Below are 22,361 nucleotides of genomic sequence, written 5' to 3' on the forward strand. Positions count from 1 at the left end.
TCTTCGAATCCATAGAGAAAAACCCAATACAATCAATCAATCTACGTGTCAATTTGGATCCAATAGCGAAAACCCTCGTCCACAAAGCAGATAAAACCTTTTCGATGCAAACTGGAAGAAGAAAGAGCGGGAACAATATCCAATTCGAATTTCGAACAACATCGATGTCGAGAATTTTTATGGCGGTGACCGCGCCATGCTGTAATAAAAGTAATCCGACTGTTGGATACCCGATACGATACGATTCGTGTCTCAAATCACTGACGATACGATACATTTGGTACCGATATATTAAACTTGATCCACCGGTTGTAAATGAAAACGCGTAAATACAGATTTCTTGTTTTACCAAAACACCTCTTGATCGTCTCAAATTTGCCAAAAAACACCCCAGATGTAGTTCAAATCTCATTCCAACTCTTCTTCTCTGCTTTTCCAGCTCTCTTGTGATGAAGCCCCAACACTAGATCTCTCAGGCGATTATTCTGGTATCCCATACATATGCCATATCCAACAGCTTCAAAACACGGAATCAAAACCCCTTTTTGGCAAGATCTGAGACGAACTTGCGCTCTTCTATTTTTCGATGAGACCAAAGACTTCATTCTGAAAGCAGTTACAGTAAACAAAAGAACCTTAAATGAGTTCAAACCCTACAGAGGATCATTAGCGTATACGAAAAGAAAGGTAAAACTCCAGCAAACTGGGTGGGGAATTAACAATAAAATCAGAACATCCACGAGTTTAATGGTCCAAAAAAACAAGGAAATGGAGCAGGAATAAATAAATATTACCTCATAATAGAGAAAAGAACCAGCAACAAAATTGCTAAGAAAACCAGAAACCGGCAAGGAATCGCTGTAAAATGCCGGGTTGGTCACCGGAGACGAGCTCCAAAGAACAACCCCAAAATTTAAGTCGAGCTTGAATTAAACCCATTTTGGAGGAGTATTTTTTTTGTAATTTTAACAAATTATATGAGTTAAATATAATTTGAAGTGGATTACCGAAAAAAAAGAAGTGGATTTGAAATTCATAAAGTTTATATTTGCACTTAAGCCTCTCTCACCAGTATCCGAATTCGAATCCGATAAGCAAAACCGTTATCCGAATCCGATGGAAATTTAGAGAAGGTGTCCGGATTCAAATCCGAAACTTTATCGGATATCCAATAATAATTCAATCCGAAAAACTATCCGATTATTGATTGGTAATTGTCATATTTTTTTTTTTTTTTATTTTTGATTTACAATTACCGATTACCCGAATCCGAATCCGATTTATCAACCTTTTTTGTGGAAAATGTATAATACTTTACTCTAACTTGATAATTTTTAATTTCCGATTATCCGATTACGGCTTCCGAATCCAAATACCCCTTTTTGAATCCGACTATCATCCATTTTCATATGAAAAAAATGTTGAATATTTGACTCCATTCGGATATTATCCGATCCAATAAGCAATTATCCAAATCCGGTTGCTTAACGGACGGATACATATATTTTTCGCTAAGAAAATTTTCGGATATGGACACCCTTAAACGAATACGAATGCAAATTTGGAGGCCGATTTCGGCTATCCATTTACAAGTCTGAGGGGTGTAAACCCCTAAGATTACTTCTACAATATTTAAAATAATTAAAACAAACAAACAAAAAAGACAACGAGATAGTTATTGATCTGCTAATATAGAAGAACAAAACCCATGTTGGAAAACTCATAGCATTATTCATGACAGTAGAATATTAAGTCCGGTTTTCCACTATATTATTCATGCAACTTTCAAGACCCTAATCGCCGCCTCCAAAGTTCACACCATTTGAGGTGGAGAGGCTCGCCTGGTAGTCTCTCCACCTCCCGGATCTGCCTCTTCTCTCCCTCTCTGTATTTCTCCATCTCCCGACTCCTTTCCCGGCTCCACATTCCATCTCCCGTCTCGCCTCCCTCGCTTCTCTCCCTCCCGTCTCACATCTCTCCCGCTTCCCTCTTATACTGTTTCTTCTCCCATCTCAGCCTCGCCTCTCTCACGTTTCTCCCATCTCATCCTCTCGTCCCTACCTCCTTGCCTCTCGCCTCTGTGGCTTCTCGTTTTTTTTTTATTCTCCTTTTGATCCTTGCTTGCTTCCACCTCCCGCTCGGCTCTTCATTTCTTTTCGGTCTTCTCCCTCTTTCCCGTCTTCGTTTCCCTCTCCCCCATCTCCGCTTCAATAACTAGATATAGGGTTTCCCCTTAGCTCTTCTTGTTTGTTTAGTTTTGTTGTTCTGGTTGCAGTACATTTTTTTTTTTGTTTCCTTCATTTTTTCACATAACAGTTCCTTTGGTTGCAGCGGTTATTTGGTGCACACCGCAAAACAACTCCATTTATGGGTACAAGTTCTTCTACGTCGAGCTTGATGGGTACGCCTATACGGCAAAGCCGGATGGCAGGTCCGAACCTTTTCTGCACTTTCGCTGCTACCATTGCTACAACTATAGGAGTTCAGTGTCCGCCCTTGAGGTGTGTTGTATATCCCCCTATGTGGGTGTTGTATGTCTGTCCCCCTATATAGGTGTTGGAGCTTTTTTGGTGTTTTTGTTATAAAGGTTTTGTGGATATGATCAATTTTGAGCTTGACCCAACCCTTATCCTGGCTGACCCTGTCTATTGCATGTACGATAGTTTGGTAATTGTCCGCATCTTGGTTCGTCCGCATCTTGGTTCGGTTTGAACATTGTATACTCATGCAGTTATGTTTGTAATGTTTTTAATTATATGAATGAAGTGTTGTTTACCAAAAAAAAAAAAATAATAATAATAAAAGTTCAATTATATCACGAGAAATGGTAACTTTTTAACCGATAAATCTCGTCCCCTAACTCTAACTTTACTGTTTTTTTAACCGATAAATCTCGTCCCCTATTTCTAACTTTACGGCTTGACAATTTAAATTGTAAGTAAACTCGTGGTTTCATTTTCAAATAAATCATTACTTTACCTTAAAAAAAGAGAGTAAGATAAATATTTTTTCTGTTATTTTCTGGGTAAAAATATTTGAAAACATAATATAGGACTCTTTTTCAGTTATTTACTTTTAATAACTACCTTCTCTTCTTCTTCGTCTTAAAAAAATAAAAAGTCCTTCAACTAGCTTTGGTTTGTTTGTTTTTATATTGTTTTAATTTAATTTAATTTACATTTCAAATTTTTTTATTTTGAATAAAGAAATCATTTGTTATTTGTATGGTCTAATGGGCTGGCCCAACGTGCACAGAAGTGGGCTCGGTATCGCTTTCTTCCAAGTTTCAACCTTTGGTGCATTCCTCATCAGGCCTAAGGCCCAAGATCGAACGGTCTCGAAGTCTCGATAGTTAGAGCTGAGGTGAAGAAGAAATTTCTGGATCTTTTTATCTGGAAATTTATTCCAGAGAAGTGGGTGAGCGTGATAGCTTTAGGCAAAGACAGAGGAAGCGGCGTCGGAGAAAGAGAGCAGCAAAGGGTTTGTGGCAGAGGAATTTTGAAACCATGTCGTCGTCTCTGGTGAAGGCAATCTTGAATACAAAGACGAATTGGTTTGCTGCCCTGCACAAGAAAACGATTGCTACTCGTCTCAAGAAATACGGTAAAGTTATTTTTTTCAGATTCGCGTTCAATAAAATTTCATTTATTCTCTCATTTACTAGGTTTTCTGTCGTGCTTGAATCGATGTTCTCGTGGATCAAACAGGGCTACGATATGACGACTTGTATGATCCGTTGCACGATCTGGACATCAAGGAAGCATTGGCACGGCTTCCTCGTGAAATTATCGATGCGAGGAATGCCCGCCTCAAGCGCGCCCTTGATCTCTCCATGAAACACGAATACCTTCCCCAAGATTTGCAGGTTCTATTCTTAACCCGCCTTTTTTTTCCTCTTCTGTGGATCTCAAATTTTCTTTTATTTTTTCTAATATTTTAGATTCATCTTTATCAAAATGTTTTCCGTCTGGAATCTTGTTGTTCTTATGTTATTATTATTATTTTTTGAATCTCTGTATCGTTTCGACTCAGTATTTGTTGCTGTGTTGATCAGTCTGTTCTGTTAAGACTGTAACATTGGGTTAAACAAAGAATGCGAAACAATTTATACAATAGTGTTGAACAGAGAGTACGTTGAATGCTATCAAACATGGCATGAAGAGCGATTTTATATGTCCTATTCTGGTTGGATGGCGTCTTCATTACCATCACATTTCAATTCTTGCTCGGGGCTTTCACTTTCCTGCCCAGTCAGGCTAATTTTAATTTTCTTGAGTCACACGTGGTGGGCAGATGTGATTTTGTTTTCTTAGGGTTTATGAAGGACAATGTCTTCATGTTGTTGACTTCGCCACTATTTACTGTTGCTGGGGTTTATGCAAAAACTAATTATAACATATATTAGATCCAAACTAAGAACAAATGAAATATTCATTACTTTTTGAGCTCTCAACTCCTTGGTGCATGCATCTAATTTATGGTTTCATTGAGTTTATAGAAACTTAAATTTTATATCCCTTAGTTTTGTCTAATTTCTACTAATGTCATGCATCTTAGAGCTATTTTGCTTTGTTATGTTTGGTGAGTACTGAGGTTACGTGAAATTTTAGGAGGCTGTAAACATTGTTAACCCAGCTGGCACCTGTAACATTTAACGAAGAATTTTATTGTCGGTTATGGAAAGACATGTATAGGTAATCTGTATATTTGTACACTCAGTTGTACTTTGCTCTTATGTAGCTGGATGAAAAGTGTTACCTTTTTGTCTGAAAGAATAGAAAAAAGTCAGATGCATCTCTGGGCATTTGAAGCTTGGGTACAGGTGCAGTTAGCATTCCAACAATGAACTTGTGCTCCTCTTGATTTTTTTATGTCCTAAAACTAATATGTGGTCAATTGTAGCCCATTCTTTACTAGAACCAGTTACTCTCTGATATGTGGCATAATTCCACTTTACCCATGAGAAACTTACTGCGTTGAAATTGCCTACGGAATCTGGAATACTACTTTTATCCATGCCTTGACTATTGGGGTTGCCCATTTTATCATGGTTTATCTGATTATCTCACAAGGTCAAATTCTTTCATTCTTTACAGGCAATGCAGACACCATTTAGGTATTATCTTCAAGATATGCTGGCTCTTGTAAGTGCTTCTTAAATTGAAATTTTGCTTATGCCTTTTTTTTCTAGCCCCGGGCTTTGAGGTGTGAGCTGCATTATCTGTTGCCATCGATTTTATTTTTTTTGGCCCAAAAGTTGATTATTTATGCTAAGTTCGTCAGTTGATACTTTCCTGATGTTTTAATTGTTTAAGACAACATACATCACATGTGATCCACGCTTATTTGGTAGTCATTCAATGGAGAGATGCTATTCACTGCAGTGGCTCTTGAGGACCCAATAATGGAGAGTAAAGCAGTGGAGTGACTCTTTGTGCATTCTGTAGGAATTGAACACTAGATTTTAGGAGTACAAGAAAAAGGAGTTTCAAACCCTAAATTTGTAAGAAAGAAATGCTTCTAGCTCCTGATCAGAAAATGGTCATATTGGTTGTTGAGAGCCATGAAAATTATGATCAGGAGTCAGTTATCTCCCTTCAAGAAATGTGCTTTCAGTTAACTTTTCAGGTGAAAAAATCATCTTTCAGCAGGTATTTGGGTTTATGGTAGTGCTAATATATATAATCTTAATAACACCCAGTTGACCCAACTCACAATCTTAACTGCATCTTCTGGAGGTTTAATCATAGAGTAAAACTAATTCTGTATTAAGATCACCGTTTCAATAATTGATGCAGAAAGGTTTAGTGACATTGATCTACAAGAAATCCTAACCTGCAGAGCAACGGGATATCTAAAATTGCTGTTAGCTACCCCTTTTGGTTTTCCTTTTTACTTTTTTTTGAAGGGGGGGGGGGTGAGGAGTGGTGGGATTAACTACTATTTCTATTACTGCTATCTATTTTCTATGTTGAGATATATGTAATTGGGGCTAAGATATATACCATGTCATGTCATGGAATTCTTTAAAAACTTGACATGTATATGTCTATTGAATCACCTAGAAGTTACTTTGCAAAACTTGGGTTTTCCAGATTAGTCCAAAGGGCCATCTACCTTGGTCAGAGGGATGTATCATCCCTTGGGCTCCTTAAATCAATGGGATACCAATCTTGTGGTCCATCTGTAAGCCCTTATCTACTATTAAAATCCTTCCAATTATTTTTCCTTCCAGTGTTGGAAAACCGTAGGGGCGGGCCTTGGCGCCATAGTCTGTGGACCAGAGTTGTATCCTCGAGGTCAAGGCATTGAAGCAGCCTGTCAGCAAAAATTGCTGGGGCAAGACTGCATAGGAAAATTAGCCCCTGAAAATGCTTGTGTGGAAGCCTTAGGCACCGGGTTTGCCCTTATGAGACCACCTTATCATGGTTATATGTTTCACTTCTGAAACAGTGTACTCGTAAGTGCTTTGCATCATATCTTAGCGCGTTGTCTCATACTTATTATACATTTCCATGGTCTGGCAGAGATTGGCATGGCCATTTTATGTTTATTTGTTCCATGGCTGTGGTCTTCTAGGTTATCAACATTTGCTTTTGGGTTTCTATAGCAAAAGTTTTGCTGGAAGATGTTGTTATATTATCATTTAAATTGAGTAGTCCGTATGCAGAGGTTTACTGCAATGAATCTAAAGTGGTACTGCTGATTTCATATTTATTACTGTAAATATTGCTGCCATGATTTAATGAATGTTTCAGTTGTACTTCGTGGACCTCCCAGTTGCAGCCACTGCAAAAACTTTAGGGTGATCCTTGCTATTGAGCACATCATTGTGGGACCTTTCAATGTTCAGGTCCTTGGAACTTTTTTTTCATTGGGTGTAAATCATGATAAAAAAGTGAACCACGATAAAAATAATAATAATAAAAACATGTTTGTTTAGGCTGAAATGAGTGCTACTGAGCTATCCATGGTATTAGTATACCTTTTTGAAACAGCTAACTCTTATCCAAAAATGAGGACTTTTTTTCTTCGCTGCCGTAACTCAAAAACAACTATTGACAAATGACGATTCAGATGAAATACGTTCTATTTCCACTTTTGCAGGTGAAGAGAGAAAGAGAAGAACGTGAGGCATTGGGAGCATTACCTCTCAATCAGCGCACCATCCCATAAGTTTATGTATGTTGCAGCTGTTGATCAGAATGTACAAGAAAATAAGTATAATATCTGTGATATGAGCTTCAGTGGAGGACTCTGCAAGCTAAAGTAATTTGGAAATCTGATCGTCTTGTTGTGTCTCTGAAGAGAACTGATGAGTTTTGTTTCATTCCTTTGTTATTTGTCAGACGTTTGGTCATCACTGTTGGCATATCTTGGTAGGTTTTCAACTACTAATAATATTATACATCAGGCATTTGTTACCTTGGCTGTTTAATGAATTGATAAAGTCCTTATGGTTTGGGGCATATACACAGAATATTTGCAAACTGAAATTTCTCAGGTTGTTTTAACACTTTTTGAGATCCCTCTGGTGGGGTATTAGTTGGGGAAAGCTACCCTTCCTTCCGCATGGTCACTAAATAAATGATATTTTTATTCGTGTCCATTTGTGGCCACCATTGCTTGTGATCTTGTGCCTGTTGCGAGGCTCTGATGATTTCCCTTTGTATTTAGTTCTTATGCGTCAGCAGTTATTGTTGCGTATGATTTGTGCCTACTGATTGGCTTTGATGATTTCTCCTCAAGAGGTAAATTTAACTTTGTTGCATGTGTATTATCTGCATAATTGGATGTATGATGCATTAAGATCTGTTATTTCTTGTTGGTATCTATCGTCAAGGTGAGCTAGTAAACAAGACGTGTCACTCGCAAGATTCTATATGCTAATCAGATGACCTTGAAAGCAGCAAGGTTTTGAGGCTTGATTCCCATGCTCGAAATTCCTAGTTAACAGTTCTCCCAAGAATTGTTGTCAACTTTTTCTGTAAGTTGTCTAATTTGTATCCTCTATTTTCTTATTTCCACTAATGTCATAGTGGGTGTTGCATCAGCTCCAGAACCTCTGCAGTAAATTAATTTTCCCAATTACCATAAGTTCCAATTTATAATTGGGTACCAAACAAACGATTAGAAACCGGTGTGGCCTACGTGGGGCCTTATGTTTGTGGGGACAGATTAAGTTGCAGAGCATCTGGAATCTCTTTGATCTTTTTTATTCTCTCTCCAGCTCATCTTTGAAGTTTTGGTTTTGGTTTTGGCATTTGGCCACTTCATCCAACTTGAAATTAACAAGTGGGTAAGGGACCTTTGACCCTACAAAATCTCAGAAACCATCACAAATGCTATGTGGTTTTAAATATGTTGGTTGCCCGTAGATACACTCCATTGACAATTGACATCCATAGAAAATACTACCCAAGCCTCCTGTTGTTGCAAGTAAAATCAAATGCGAGAAAGTTTTTATAGAAGGTTATGCTTTATACCGATTTGATTTCAATTCCTCCCCAGTTCCTCTCTGCATAAATTTGATAAGGAGAAAGTCTTAATTGGGGAATTGTCCCTTCGGAACTCTAAAATTAAATAAAAAATGGATAGAACACTGGAGGATATTGCATTTGGTTATAGCCCTGGAGGGTTCACTCTTGCTCCTGCTCTTAGCGAAGTCCTCTACTTGCTTCATTTGCAAATTAGGTTCTGTATTACCTTCAATTCTGCTTTGCATGTTTTTCCTTGGGCTTGCCATTTGGTACCTCACACAAGGTTACACCTCTGTGCATAAGGTCTTCTCTATTCTCTCCTTCATTTTGAAACATTCAAGACGCCACCGACAGGGGCCCCCCTTGGAGAATAAAAATCGACCGCTCTCTCTCTCCTCATTTGAAAATTATATACAACGATATATTTTATTTTCTAAGCCTTTCAAGAGAGAAGAAAGCTTGACAATGTCTTGTACCAGTCATGATATTTTCTGGGCAGCAGATCTATCAGTAGTGTATTCGAGGTACATGTAAACTTGAATTTCTTACATGAACGCCTTCTTCCTCTGCAGTAAATTAGAAAAATTACGGTATATTACAGGTCTCTCTGTTCCATCAAGAAAAGCAAGACTTTTTGCTGCACCTAAAGTTATCCTGATTCTAGTGGACAAAGTCGCCAATACGCATACCTACCGTTTGGCTTTGACGATTCCCCACAAAAGAAAAAACACAGTTCATTTTGTTCGAGATCAAATCTACTCTTCTCATTCATGATTAAGGGTGTCAATTGAGTATTGAAACCGTACCAAACCGCGCCGTCTAAAATCGCACTGTACCATAGCATTCAAAATTCGGTACGGTACATTCCGAAACCGAATTTCTTCGGTACGTTTCGGTTTAGGTATTCATACCGTCGGTATATACCGAAACCGTACCAAATTGGTACCTTTCAAATTAAGGGATATAAATTGTAATTTTACAATTAAAACACTTTACCTTTAGCCTATCCCTAATTCCCTATTTCAGTTTTTCGTTTCATTATTTACTCATCTTCTTAGATTTACTTGTTTTGTCTCTATTAATTAGATATATTTGTTTAATCTCTGTTAATTTCAAATTTTATCGATTGGTTGATCACAATTTCATTAGGATATTAATGAATTAATAATAAAAGTGGCATAAGTTCATTCATATAAAAATTGTGTTTAAACCGTTTTTTCGTACCGATTTAATACCGAAACCGTAACGAACTGTTTTTGTAAATATCGAAACGTACCGTACCGCTTAAATTCGGTACGGTATGGTTCTGGTTTTCAGCATTCAAAATTGGTACCATACTGATTGACACGCTTACTCATGATTTTTTTTACAGTTTACCCACTTTAGCATCTAGAATCTTTTTGATCCTTTTATTCCCACACCAAACATTTGTCTGTCACGTCAGCGCATAGCATCAACATCCAAATCATTGCAAAAGGAATAAATAGGGCGATGCATAGAAGCAGTAAAGTAATACAAATATAGCCATCTCCATCTCCATACGTAAACAAGTAAACAACGTCATTGAAGAAAATGAAAGAAGTTTCATTCATCGTCCATTTGGAATCATGGATGGTGACATGAGGGTTTTGTTTCCCATGTGCTTCAATTAAGACAAGGAAATAGATGTGACTATTTAAAGGCATTGATTTGGGATTTTTCTCTTACTACTACTTGTCTTGAGCGGGAGAAAAGTTGACACTAATGTTGATTGATGGTCACGTGTGCCCATGCCTCCATCCGATGCTTTCTGTATTTGCATATAAAACATGTGCAGCACACATCCAAAAATATCTCCCATCAAACCAATTCAAACTAGGGACAACATTGTAAATGTGATCTAAGGGTAAACCACCAAGGTGACGTGAGAAGGCTTGTTCCAAGTGATTGCATGAAACTTGCTTAGGAATTTCTATGAAAACTTGAAAGTTGTTGTAATCACAAAACTTCGACAAAACTAAATGTAATAGTGGTACTTTCTTTAAGTCTTGTTTAGTTACATGAGTCTAGAGATTTCAAATGTATGGAGTCATAATTCATATAATTAACTGTTTGGTCAACCTGAATCTGGAATGAAATCTATGAATTCATCCTGAAAAACTGTTTAGCCGACATGATTTTTGTGAATGCGAAACTGTTTAGCACTTTATAGTTGTAGTGAATCTCTGGATTTCACTCCATACCTCTAGATTTACAATTCATGTTTTTAGTGTAAAAAGATGAATCTCTATATTTCATGGATCCAAGGATTTTTCACAACCAAACGGATATAAATATTGCATTCATAAATTCAGAGATTTGAAATCTTTGAATTCATGTAACCAAATATATCCTAAAGTATTTAAACACCTCGATTTGTAGAGTACAGGTACCAAACGTATCTTCACCTCTAAGATCTGCTAGCCCAAATTTTTTAAGGTTGCATCCCATAAAGATTTACTTCATGTATAATCAAGTTGTTTTCACTACTTAGAAAAAAACAATAGGGGGAGAGAGAAAAAAGAGATAAGTAAAAATTCATTATTAAAAATGAGCTTGAAAATAAGTTTATATAAAGCCCCAAAGGCTCTGGGTGAAAGTATAAAGTCTCATCTCTTTGTGAGGGTACCCACCTTCGGAGCTTTTGCGCCAAAAAGATTATTAATATTAATTCATATATAGCTACATAACCACAGTTGCGTCATACCATGGTTTAAGCTTAGTTTGGGTTAAAATTATTAATCTTAATTAATAATAACTCCAAAGATATATGTGTATATATTACATAGGTCATTATTATATATAAACAAGATAATCATCTCCTTCTAAAATTTTTATTATAAAAATCATAAGATAAAAGACATAATTAAAACATATATTTAAATAAAAATAATATGCAAAAAATAACCTTTTAAACATATTTCAACAGTAATTAATGAAATAAAATATAAAAATAATAATGGTTTATCCCTTTAACACGAATATTCGAATTGCTATCTATACTCACCATTTTAAGAGTTACATTTAAATAAAATTAATTTGAAGAAAAAAAAAATCAAAAACATCTTATTAGCTAATTTTTTTCAAAATCAATGGATTTGAAAGGAGAAAAAAAAACCCCCTAAATTTTAGTTGAGTTTGAAGAATGACAACCGTTGCCCCTAGAATAAAAGCAAAACAGGCGGCTGGGCAACCTCTGCAACTAAACTAAACGTCTAAACCAACAAATAGCATCTCTGCAACGTCCTTATCCAGAAAATTTCACTGAACCTTTAAAAGCGTAGAGACCGGGAACAGACGGTAGAAAAACCGAAGAGACAACCGTTGAAGGCGTGGAGACGCGTCATCACACGACCGCCACGTGTACAGTCTTATCCGTTTCTGCTACTTTTCACCTTTAAAAGCCGTAAACAATTCACATTTTCTCGGCACTTCCTTAGATTCGAAATCTCTTTGCTTTTTATTCTTCTTCCTTTGTTCCTTTCAATTTCAATGGCGACTTCTTCTTCTACTCTCTTTTCCTTTCGACCTGCAGGAATCCGAGCATCGGCGGATTCTTCCGGTTACAACAATCGCTCCAAAGCTTCTTCTTCCGGCAACTGGTGGACTCCTATCTTCGGCTGGGGCTCTAATCCCGACTACATTGACCGGAAAAACAACATCAGCACCAGCGATCTCTCAGGCTCTGCCGATGCCGGCGAGGGATCTACGTCCGAGTTGGACAAGGCCGGCTCTAGATCTCGATTCACTCCCGGTTGTTTCACCGAGGAGAAGGCGAAACAGCTTCGGTTGAAGATCGCGGAGACCGAAAACTTCCACGACATCATGTACCACTCGGCGATCGCGTCTCGTCTCGCTTCGGACTTTCCGAACAGATCGGCTCAGTAGCGTCACTGCTGCGATGGTTACCGGCGCCGGTGGTTCTAATTTTCCGGTGGAGTAGACTTTAGTGTAATTATCAGGGTGAAAGGTAGTATTTTATTCCTTTTGTTCCTGTAAATCTGTCGACTTTACTTGGATCTTCCAATTTCCAACTCTTTAAGCCTTTTTTTTCTCCTGGGGAGGGTGATGGAATCCATGGGATTCGTGTTTGTTTAAGGTGTCGATGATGAATGTTATTTTATCGTATATTTTTTTTCCCAGACTTTTATTGAATTCTATATTCAGGAAGTAGAAAGAAATTCTCGTTTTCTAACAAAATGGAGGGAGTCGTTCAAGATCAAGACAAAATATCTTCCGTTCTTTTTAGGATTGTAATCGAATGAAAAATTGGAATATTCAGTGAAATTTTTGAATAGTCTATATTTCATGAATCAATATTTTGTATATAATCCTAGTCAATTTTGATATTATTTTATTTTATATCGAATAACATGATGATTGCAAATTTCTTCCTCAAGATATTTAACAAGAAGACTGATGAGTTTGAGCTGGATACAGAATGCATCAGGATTTTTAAAAAAAATAAAATAGTCGAATCGTTCAAAATTTGATGCGCATATTCAAAGAATAAGTCCTTTACCGAAAAAAAAAAAACACTTCTGGTTTCTTTTACATCTCAATTGGAATTTTGAAGATGGAATTGAGAATTTGAATTTTTTTTCCTTTCTTTTTTCTTCGAGAACAAGTCTGTCTCGTGTGCCTATGCATCCATCGTCTAGATGATTTTGTTAAAAAAAAAAAAAAAAAATCTTCCAGAACATTTGTAATTCACCATCTTGGGGGTTGGTTTACATGTTAATGATCAATACTATCACTATCCATCGTAGGATTGTTGACTTGTTAATGATTGTTAATGATCAACACTTCAAAGAGGCCATGTTAGGTCATGGCTTGAGTATCCGTATGTATAATATCCCTTTCTCTCTATAAAAAAAAAGTTTTCTATTTATCTCCAGTCCCAGTTGAACTCCCAAAAATTTAGAAATTTTTAATTTAAAAAAATTAAAATAAAAAACCTGTATTTTTTTTGGGGGGTAATTATCATATGGACCTAAACTTTGCATGTGCCTCTCTTGTGTCAATTTAAGGACAAATTATCATTTATATCATGACCAATTTGCCCTTTTTTTTTTACAATTTTCATTCGGACCCCTAAGTTTGATTTATGTCATTTTTAGTCCAAAAAAGCTGAGATTTTGCATTTACCTCCCTTATACTATAGAAAATGTCAATTTAAAGATAAATTATCACTTTTATGACCAATTTGCCTTTATTCTTTTTTTTTTTTTAATTTACAATTTTTACATATACATCCTACTTGCCATGAAACTCGTGACTCCCTCCTAACCCAAAAATTATAGAAAAATCTTAAAATTTAAATAAATTATGATCAAAATACCTTTATATGTTAAAATCACTCAAGTACCCCTTAGCTTAAATTTTAATTTTATACTAAAAGGGGAGTCACGAGTTTCATGACAGGTAGGATGTATATGTAAAAAAATTTAAATTAAAAAAGAAGAAGGGCGAATTGGTCATAAAAGTGATAGTTTGTCCTTAAATTGACCTTTTCTATAGTACAGGGAAGGCAGATGCAAAGTCTCATATTTTTTGGACTAAAAATGACATTAACCAAACCTCAAGGGGTCCAAATGAAATTTGTTAATAAAAAAAAAAGAATAAGGGCAAATTGGTCATAGAAACGATAATTTGTCCTTATTGACTTTTTTTATAGCATAGACGAGGCATATGCAAAATTTCAATTTTGAACTAAAAATGACATAGAGCAAATCTTAGGGGGTCCATATGAAAATTATCCTTATTTTTCTAACAAAGAAAAACCCAGCATATTAACTTTCAAGAGATTTTTCGTTCAATTAAAAAAAAAATTTAGCATTTATAAGTAATAACATTTACCATACCTAGAAGGAAATTAATTTCAAATATCTCTTTACTTGTCTTATTATTATTTAACTATAAAAAAATATATTTATAATTGGTTTTTTTTCAAAAATAATGGATATAATTAATTGTAAATGAGAGAGTATGTAATTTTGTCCGTTTTGTGTAAAGCTAATGGTCAGAGCGTTGAGCTGAAATCTCACGGAACAATAGAGAGAATACTGGCTTTATCCACCATGGTATGACCTTATATATGAATTTTTATTTTTATTTTTTGGAGAAAAGGAGACTTACATTGGATATAGGGGGTGTTACATTTTGTAGAAACGTTAACTTGTCTCTTTGCATGAACGAAGAGGGCAAGGTGGTCAGGAAGTATGCCAGGGTCAAAAAGCAATTATTTGCTCAATATTAAGAAACTCTACAAGTAAATTAGCACACTTATTAGTCTCCCTAACTCCATGACGAATTACACAATTACTAAAAGAACCTTTCAAATCAAGAATGTCTTCGAGGATGTCAAGGGTGGACCAAGGAGTCTGATAGGTTTCAAAATAGAGTTAATGGCCACCAATGAATCTGACTGAATGACGACATTGGGTAATCCCCTTTGAGAAGCAAAAAGCAAACCAGTCTTAATGGCAATCATCTCAGCCTGAAGAATATATATGTTCTTCATTCCACCGGCATCAACAAATACAACATCACCATTAGAGTCTCCCTATTGTACCAAAACCACCAAAATCTCCGCGCAGGGATCCATCACAATTAATAAGAACAACTCCAAATTGGGGGTAGCCAAAATTGAACGATCTCCCAACTGAGTGTGAAATTAACTTGAATATTCCAAGAAGCAAAGAAACTTCGGTGATGAGGTGAATCAACCATAGATGTTTTGATATTAGAGAATCGGGATCGAATCACACATTGGTAATTATCTGAAAAACAACAACCGATGATCAATTCTTCTGTTGATATAATCTTCTATTTTGTTCAGCCCAGAGATAGTAAATAGTTGTGATTAGACTAAACCGATGTATATTAGCTAACACATTGTCACCAGTGAAGTGATCACATAACCATTGAATTTCATATGTCCACCAAAAGATTATTGTTCTGTGATAGCCATGAAGATCCAATATCTGTTGCCAAATTGCAGAAGAGTATAAGCATTTAGAAAAGAAGTAATCATGGGATTCATTTTCCATTTTACATAGAGGGCAAATTGGGTCAGTTGATTGACCCCAAGATATAATACGGTCCTTAGTTGAGAGTCGTTGGAGGCATGCTAACCAAGAGATGAAGGCATATCGTTTCTGAGTAGTTGGGAACCAAATTAAACGATGCCAAGAAACTTTCAGTTGTTGTTCTCGAGTTATGTCATAGGCAGATCAAAGAGTGAATTTACCTGAAGGTGAAGGTGTCCAAATAGGATTATCTTCAAGTATTCTCCTTAGAGTCTTGATGCTAGAAATATCATTCTATTTGTGTTGCAATATAGGATCATGCATATGGTTGATCCATACTCGGTCATTTGTGAGAATATCCTTGACACGGGAGTATGGGTTTCTAGCTAGAAAATCATCTACAACAAAATCAAGACTTGGAAGGAAAGGACCATCTTTAGGCCATGGATCACACCATAGAGATAAATTTCTCATCATTTGCAATATGGTAGCGGATGTATCTACTTGCCTTGCTTCTTGTTTTAAGAATTGTAGTGAAAGATGGAGAGCAAATTGAAGGTAATGGGAGTGACCAGATAGTGTGCTTTCGAAGCCATTTCTGATCAGCAAATCGTTTCCAACATGATTCTTTATTGGTACAGAGAATCCATAATTGTTTAGTGAGAGCAGCTTGATTCAATTCACGAATGCTTCGAATGCCCAACCCACCTTCCTCAACTGGACAACAAACCTTTTTCCAAGAAACCTTGTAGGAGTCATGGTCTTCGCACCACACCACAAAAATTCTGCCGCGAAAGGGATGACATAGAGATGCAGGGGTGACATAGAGGGATGCGAGACGGATTGGAATCAAAAACATCTATTTCACAGAAAGCCCACTTCATGAAACCTTGTCATGCCGCGAAAAGAATGAATCTAGCGACCATTGTGAAACCATTTGACAACAAAAAGGAAAAGGAACAAAGCACAACTAATTGCACCTCCATATTACAGTTGATACATCATTGTGAGTGTAGCATTCGAAGCCGTAACAAATCTAAGAGTAAAGAATGGGGACCCATCAGATATGCTGATACTGCTATGAGGATCAAAGTATCAACCTGGATATTTCTTCAATTTCTCAACAAGGAAATACATATATTCAGAACCAGCAGATCTATAACACTAACATACTTGTGCCCTATCATTTGCAAGATTCAACCATCTTACTATGGTTCAAAAAATAGGAGCTTCTTTAGGAGTTTAGCTTGGGAATTCCCACTGGAAGTTGATTTGCTCTGAAACTAAAGTAATCATCTCAAAATGCTTCCTTCTTATATAAAACCAGAATACTATATTACGCATACAAAGCACCTCATTTCCATCATAAAACAACCTAATGTCCCAACATTTATGGGTTCCTAGTCATTAGCAGCAGTTGGAAAAAGGAATCCCATCACAACCTGTCTACTCTAGAGCATAATTCTATACAGAAAACAGATGCTCACCATTTCTTGCCCTTCCAAGGCTTCCATTTGTACCAAACACCACTACTTACAAATCCCAACACAGATACTATATCTATATGAATAAACTGAAAACCATACCCTACTTTTCTTCCTTATCTTAACAAATGCTCGACCTTCTCATTCCTACTAAGTTCACCAGTTCTTACATTAGTTCATCACGATCTGCCTTCCCCATCTATTTCAAACTTTGTTCCTTGATAGACCAACGTGCCATTCCACTAAAATACTCAGGTGATGCATTAGCACAAAAAGCCAGAATGAGATCACTGTCAGAGGCATTATACCCTGATGTGCCTGATGCCACATCAACCAATTCAAGCAATATCCAGGAAAAGGTTTACTCTAACCATAAACAAGATCCTAGATTGGAAGATCATGTTCAGCTCCATCTCAGGATTAATTTTGGGCCAATAATTCTTTTGGGGCTAATTCTCTGAATGACTCCTACAGCAAGCCAATATATTGCATGGAGAATATGCATATCATTTGTCACCAGATGTGAGAAAAACACATTATCATTAGTCACCAAAAGTGAGAAAAGCTTTAAGCTTGCCAATAGGAGTTATTACAAAAAATTTCATTGTAAAATTGTTTGGGCCTCAAACCAACTGTATCTCAAACAAACAGCAGAAGAAGTAATATCCGCCATAAATGCCCAAATAGTATTAAAGGAACTCTGCTACCAGCAACCAAATACTCCCATCACAGGAAAATCAACGAGAATTGATGTAGTAGCATATCTAAACAAAGAAGTTGTAGAAGATTGACAACAAATGGACTCCTCTTTCCACTCTCATCAGGTTCACTTGCTCTCGATGTCATACAGGTCAGTTCTGAAAGGAGTAAAGGAAATCCAACACACAGTATAATAACACTACCACTCTAATTTTAAAACATCAATTCACACAAAGAAAATGAGTATTGTTATGCCCACCATGTTGTTGGAATGGAAAGCAATAGAATTTGGCAAAGTCAATCCCCTCAACCACCCCCAGCTCCCAAAAAGAAAAATTACTCTTTCTCTTCATTAATTACATCTCAACCAATTCTTAAAAACTATTTGCAATTGAATTCATTGATGACTAGCTTCTTTCCTTCTTAAATAAATAAAATTTTAAAAATGTAGTGCTAAAACAGAATCAGCTTAAGAATTCAGTGGTGAGGAAATTGATTGACATGCAGATGATGTTATTAGGAAACAAAAAGGAGAAATGAGCAGCTCATCCAAATTTAACGTGGTACTCAAAGGTACTGGTCTTTCTGGATCATTTTGTGGTTTCTAACAACGTATGAACAACGATATATCATTTACTAGGGGGGAAAATATACATCTTCAATCCAAATCAATGCTCCTCACTTTGCAATTTCATTTTCGCTCTTTGGGAATAGGATGGGTGGCACATTGGCAGTGGCTTATAAATTAGGAAATATTACCTCTAACAAAGTGAGCATTTACTTTTATGAGATACTCTCAAAAAAAAGTTTGGAGTTTGCATTCAAATAAGAATAGTAGAAGAATGAAGTAGGGGTAGAAAGGAGAGAAACATGAATGCAGCCCACTAAAATTCAAGAAACAACAAAATAGTATTAGATACAGGAGCTCCTCCAATAGAGACAAGCTTGATATTTCCAATCCTAGGTTAGGATCCTCTCCTGGTTATATATTTCATCCTACTTGCAGAAAGTGATTGATTTCAACCATTTTCTCAGTAAGAATATTATTCAAACAAAAAAAAAAATCATCTGAATCAAAAAACTTTTCACCAGATGCCTTTAAAATTCAGTTATTGACCAATTCTCTCTTCTTTCTTTTTTTTTTTTTTTTTTTGGGGGGGGGGGGGGGGGTTTGTTCTCCAAATGGTTTGACCAATCATATTTATGCCATCTGCAAGCATGAAACAACAATGGAATCCCTCTTGTTTACAAACAATTAATCATTCACTACCAAAGCAAAAAGTTATTATTTCCATGCAAGCCACTGCATAAACCTACAAGCAATCTATTCCACATAATTCAATCAATCAGAATCAAATATCAAGCCGTTATAGTATCAATTACAAGCAAGTTTTATAGATGCTGATCAAAATATTAGCTGGACATCAGAAATCTTCTTATGTTTTCAATTAACTACACTAAAGATTCCCCTTATACTAAAAAAAAATTACTGCAAAAAATATATTGAAGCATGTACAAGCAATTCAGCAATCAGAAATCAAACAAAATCAATTAAGAAACAGAGAGAAAATAAGACGACTGTAGTTTAAACAACAAACAGAACAATTACAGATCAAACCAAAATTTCAATTGGAACCCAAGATGCAAAAGGATACACTAAATAAGCTCCATGAGCAAAAGCGCCTGCCAAGACACCATAGAACAATCGATCCCTCAAGACTGGATTCTTCCGAAGCACGATTCTTACTGTATGAATAGGGATCAAATTCACATATAAGGAGTTGCGAAAACCCGTTATTTTGTAGATGAAATCAAACACATCCACACACAAAATCAGGACTCTTACAGAAGATAAAACCATGGAGGGAGGGGCAAAGAAGAATAGAGAAGACGAGTAATCTTACTGAGTGGGAGAACTGGAGCGTACATAAGGGGCACCAAGAACTTAAAAGGAGGGCCTTTGTTTTGTTTTTGTTTCATCGCAGCAACCTCGCTACAAATCAAAATCGAAATCAAAATTAACCAACACGATTGACAACGAAAACTGAAATTCAAAGGCGAATCAAACAATACAAACAGAGAAAACTTACCCGACAGAAGGATTCGAATGCGTCGCCATAGCAAAGCAAAACAAAGGTTTTTCCAGCAACTACAGAAAATGGTTTGACACTTTCTAACGGAGAAGCCGCCCATACACTATACAGGCCGGAACAGGTGTGTCGTTTTTGTAAATAATCTGAAATCCAGGGTCAAGACTCAAGAGTCAAGACTCGTGACTGTGACAGCGCATCGTTTCCGACTTTTCAAACCACCCGGTTTCTGTTGACCCCAAGAAAAAAAAAAACTATTATATTCCTCGGGAGAAGCCTAATTGGTATGTGGGCTGGGCCGATGACCATAAACTAGAAAAATTCCTGTAATTTTAAACCAACGCAGCCCAACCCAGCCCATCCCAGCCCAAACAGACAAAACCCAAGTTTTTTTTGGTAAATTAAAATTTCCAAGTGGGATTACCAAACATAAGTTTCCTTGAATTGACTTGGGCAAGGTGACACCTAAAGTTTGTTGGGCTTATGTTGGGCCTAAGGAGAAAAGGAATAAACTAAAAAAAAAAATTACCTTAAAACCTTCACCTCCCTCCAAAACCGAAAAAAAAATTAAAAAACAATCATCTTAATATATTTTACTGATAGATGGACTTACATCCGTTATTTGATAGTCTTATAGGTATAAATAAGTTCATGGTTAAAATATGCAATAAATCAAATTAAGGAGAGAAAAAAATTAAGATAAGAAAACCCTATTGGTAGAGCAGTCAAATGACTACCTCACCCTTCATTAAAAATGAAAATCTTATGGTGGTTTATATTCTTGCGCATATTCTTTACAGGCCACGTTGTCTTTTTAGAATTTTCTTGAAAATTTAGATAATCAAAAAAACTAAGCAAAAATTAATATAAATAATAAAATAGTTGTAAAATACATCCCATCATGCATGTCGAATTGAAAAGCTGGGATCACCTACTTGTGTATATATGGTTCATGCATGATTAAACGAGAACATGCATAACATTTTTGTTTCCATATATAAATGTCCTTCCGTGCACTGCGCTCAAACAGACAATGTATGGGGGACACTTAATATATGTATGGCATGCATGTAAGGTCCTTTTGAATGGAACCCAATATATTATCAAAAATATCCAAGTTTCGGTAAGTAAATGGTGAATCGATCCGGTTACAATCTTCATTCTTTAAATGTTTGGGTTGAAGCTTGGTGTTATCTCTATCATTACAAGCATTTTCTCTCTCTCATAATGTTTTTGAGCTCTTTGAATTAATTCTTTAGTTTTAGGGGATATGCCATGCAGCTCTCTCTCCTCCATTCAATCCAAAAACCCTTGCCCACCCTCACGTTTTCATGTATTCAAGAATAGAAACATTCTTCTTCAAAACCTACTACTCATATGTGGGTGTGTGTAGCCATAAATGCATGCATGTGACTATTGCTTTCATGTTTGTAGCTACCTATATAAAGATTTGTCACCTTAATTTCTTGTCGTTGGTTTTAAAGAGATTTGAACTCTTGTGGTGATATGTGCCAACTGAACCGATCTCATACCATGTTTCGAGTTTCTTGAAATTACGATTAATGTTAATATATTAATTTACTCCAAATTTTTTTGTAGATGTGAGACATTATTGAAGGATATTTGGGAGGACAAGTTAAAATCTTTTAGGGTTTTCTAAACCCTAGGATGGTGGTTAAGTAAAACTTTATCAATTTCCTATTGTCTTGTTAAAAATCATATGATGGGTGTATATATTGTTAAACTAAATCATTGAAAATGAAGAGTTTTAGATCATTTATCTTAGTGATTTTTTGTAATGGATCTATACATTATAGATGCTTCTTTGTGTTTACTTTTTCTTCTTTCAGCTTGTGAACTCTATAGGTTATTTTCACGCTTCCAAATCGACGAACCACAATGATGGAAGTTCAGAATTCGTAGAGCATAGGAGAATATTCTAAATCATATGTTTTTTTTTCATCCTTCTATTTATAATGTTTTCCTTCAACCCTAATTCTTTAATTAGGGTTTTCATTAGACTAATCTTAAGGACGGAATATTAAAGTCCTCATTATACTCAATTAAATAGAGGAGTAGTCATCTTAAACTACATAACCATCTTGCCGCCACCTATGACACAAATTGTAGTGGGACCCATCCACTATTATTAACATCCACAAACCTAGCTTAGCCTCTAGCTAAGCTAATGTAATTATTATACTTCGATAATTTTCTTAACAAAATCTCATAAGTTTAGAAAATTAAACAAATGAATAAATTACATAATGAAGATGAACTTAATCCGTCAATAGTCTAACTAGCAATTTGTAGATTGAAATCAAAACAAAAATAAAGTGCATTGAGAGTGACAAACAGACATTTCATGTGAGATGCCAAGGTTTGCTCTTCAATGTTGGTGGTATTCTTATTCTCATTATAAGGTAAGAACAACAAACTTTCTCCTACATGGTATTTGAAATGCTCATACATTCAATGTATTGTGGGAAAACTTATGAATTGTTTGATAAGTCATTGAAAAACACTTCTTACAACATATATTGAAATTTATCAAAGTTT

At 36.0% G+C, this 22,361-nt stretch overlaps 3 protein-coding genes across 3 annotated transcripts; 2 read left to right on the forward strand and 1 right to left on the reverse strand.

Moving 5' to 3' along the window:
- The first annotated feature begins 3,380 nt into the window (after positions 1 to 3,380).
- Positions 3,381 to 7,424, forward strand: LOC149025080 (Cytochrome bd ubiquinol oxidase, 14kDa subunit). The gene is made up of 4 exons (XM_089145291.1): positions 3,381 to 3,603; positions 3,708 to 3,865; positions 5,097 to 5,144; positions 7,108 to 7,424. The coding sequence occupies exons 1-4, from the start codon at positions 3,507 to 3,509 to the stop codon at positions 7,174 to 7,176; spliced, it is 372 nt and encodes a 123-aa protein (XP_089001417.1). The 5' UTR covers positions 3,381 to 3,506; the 3' UTR covers positions 7,177 to 7,424.
- Positions 7,425 to 11,919: 4,495 nt separating this feature from the next.
- On the forward strand, positions 11,920 to 12,815 carry LOC149025081 (uncharacterized). The gene has a single exon (XM_089143064.1). The coding sequence runs from the start codon at positions 11,991 to 11,993 to the stop codon at positions 12,384 to 12,386; it is 396 nt and encodes a 131-aa protein (XP_088999190.1). The 5' UTR covers positions 11,920 to 11,990; the 3' UTR covers positions 12,387 to 12,815.
- A 2,773-nt stretch (positions 12,816 to 15,588) lies between these two features.
- On the reverse strand, positions 15,589 to 19,903 carry LOC149025082 (SH3/FCH domain protein). Its single transcript, XM_089145292.1, has 4 exons — positions 19,803 to 19,903; positions 19,617 to 19,705; positions 19,368 to 19,458; positions 15,589 to 17,870 (listed from the first exon to the last, which is right to left on the reverse strand). Exons 1-4 carry the CDS (start codon positions 19,829 to 19,831, stop codon positions 17,840 to 17,842), a joined length of 240 nt encoding a protein of 79 aa, XP_089001418.1. The 5' UTR covers positions 19,832 to 19,903; the 3' UTR covers positions 15,589 to 17,839.
- Positions 19,904 to 22,361: the final 2,458 nt, after the last annotated feature.

The sequence above is a fragment of the Hakea prostrata genome, chromosome 2, assembly GCF_041222555.1.
Source record: "Hakea prostrata isolate BN-2017 chromosome 2, UWA_Hpros_2, whole genome shotgun sequence".
Lineage (NCBI taxonomy): Eukaryota > Viridiplantae > Streptophyta > Magnoliopsida > Proteales > Proteaceae > Hakea > Hakea prostrata.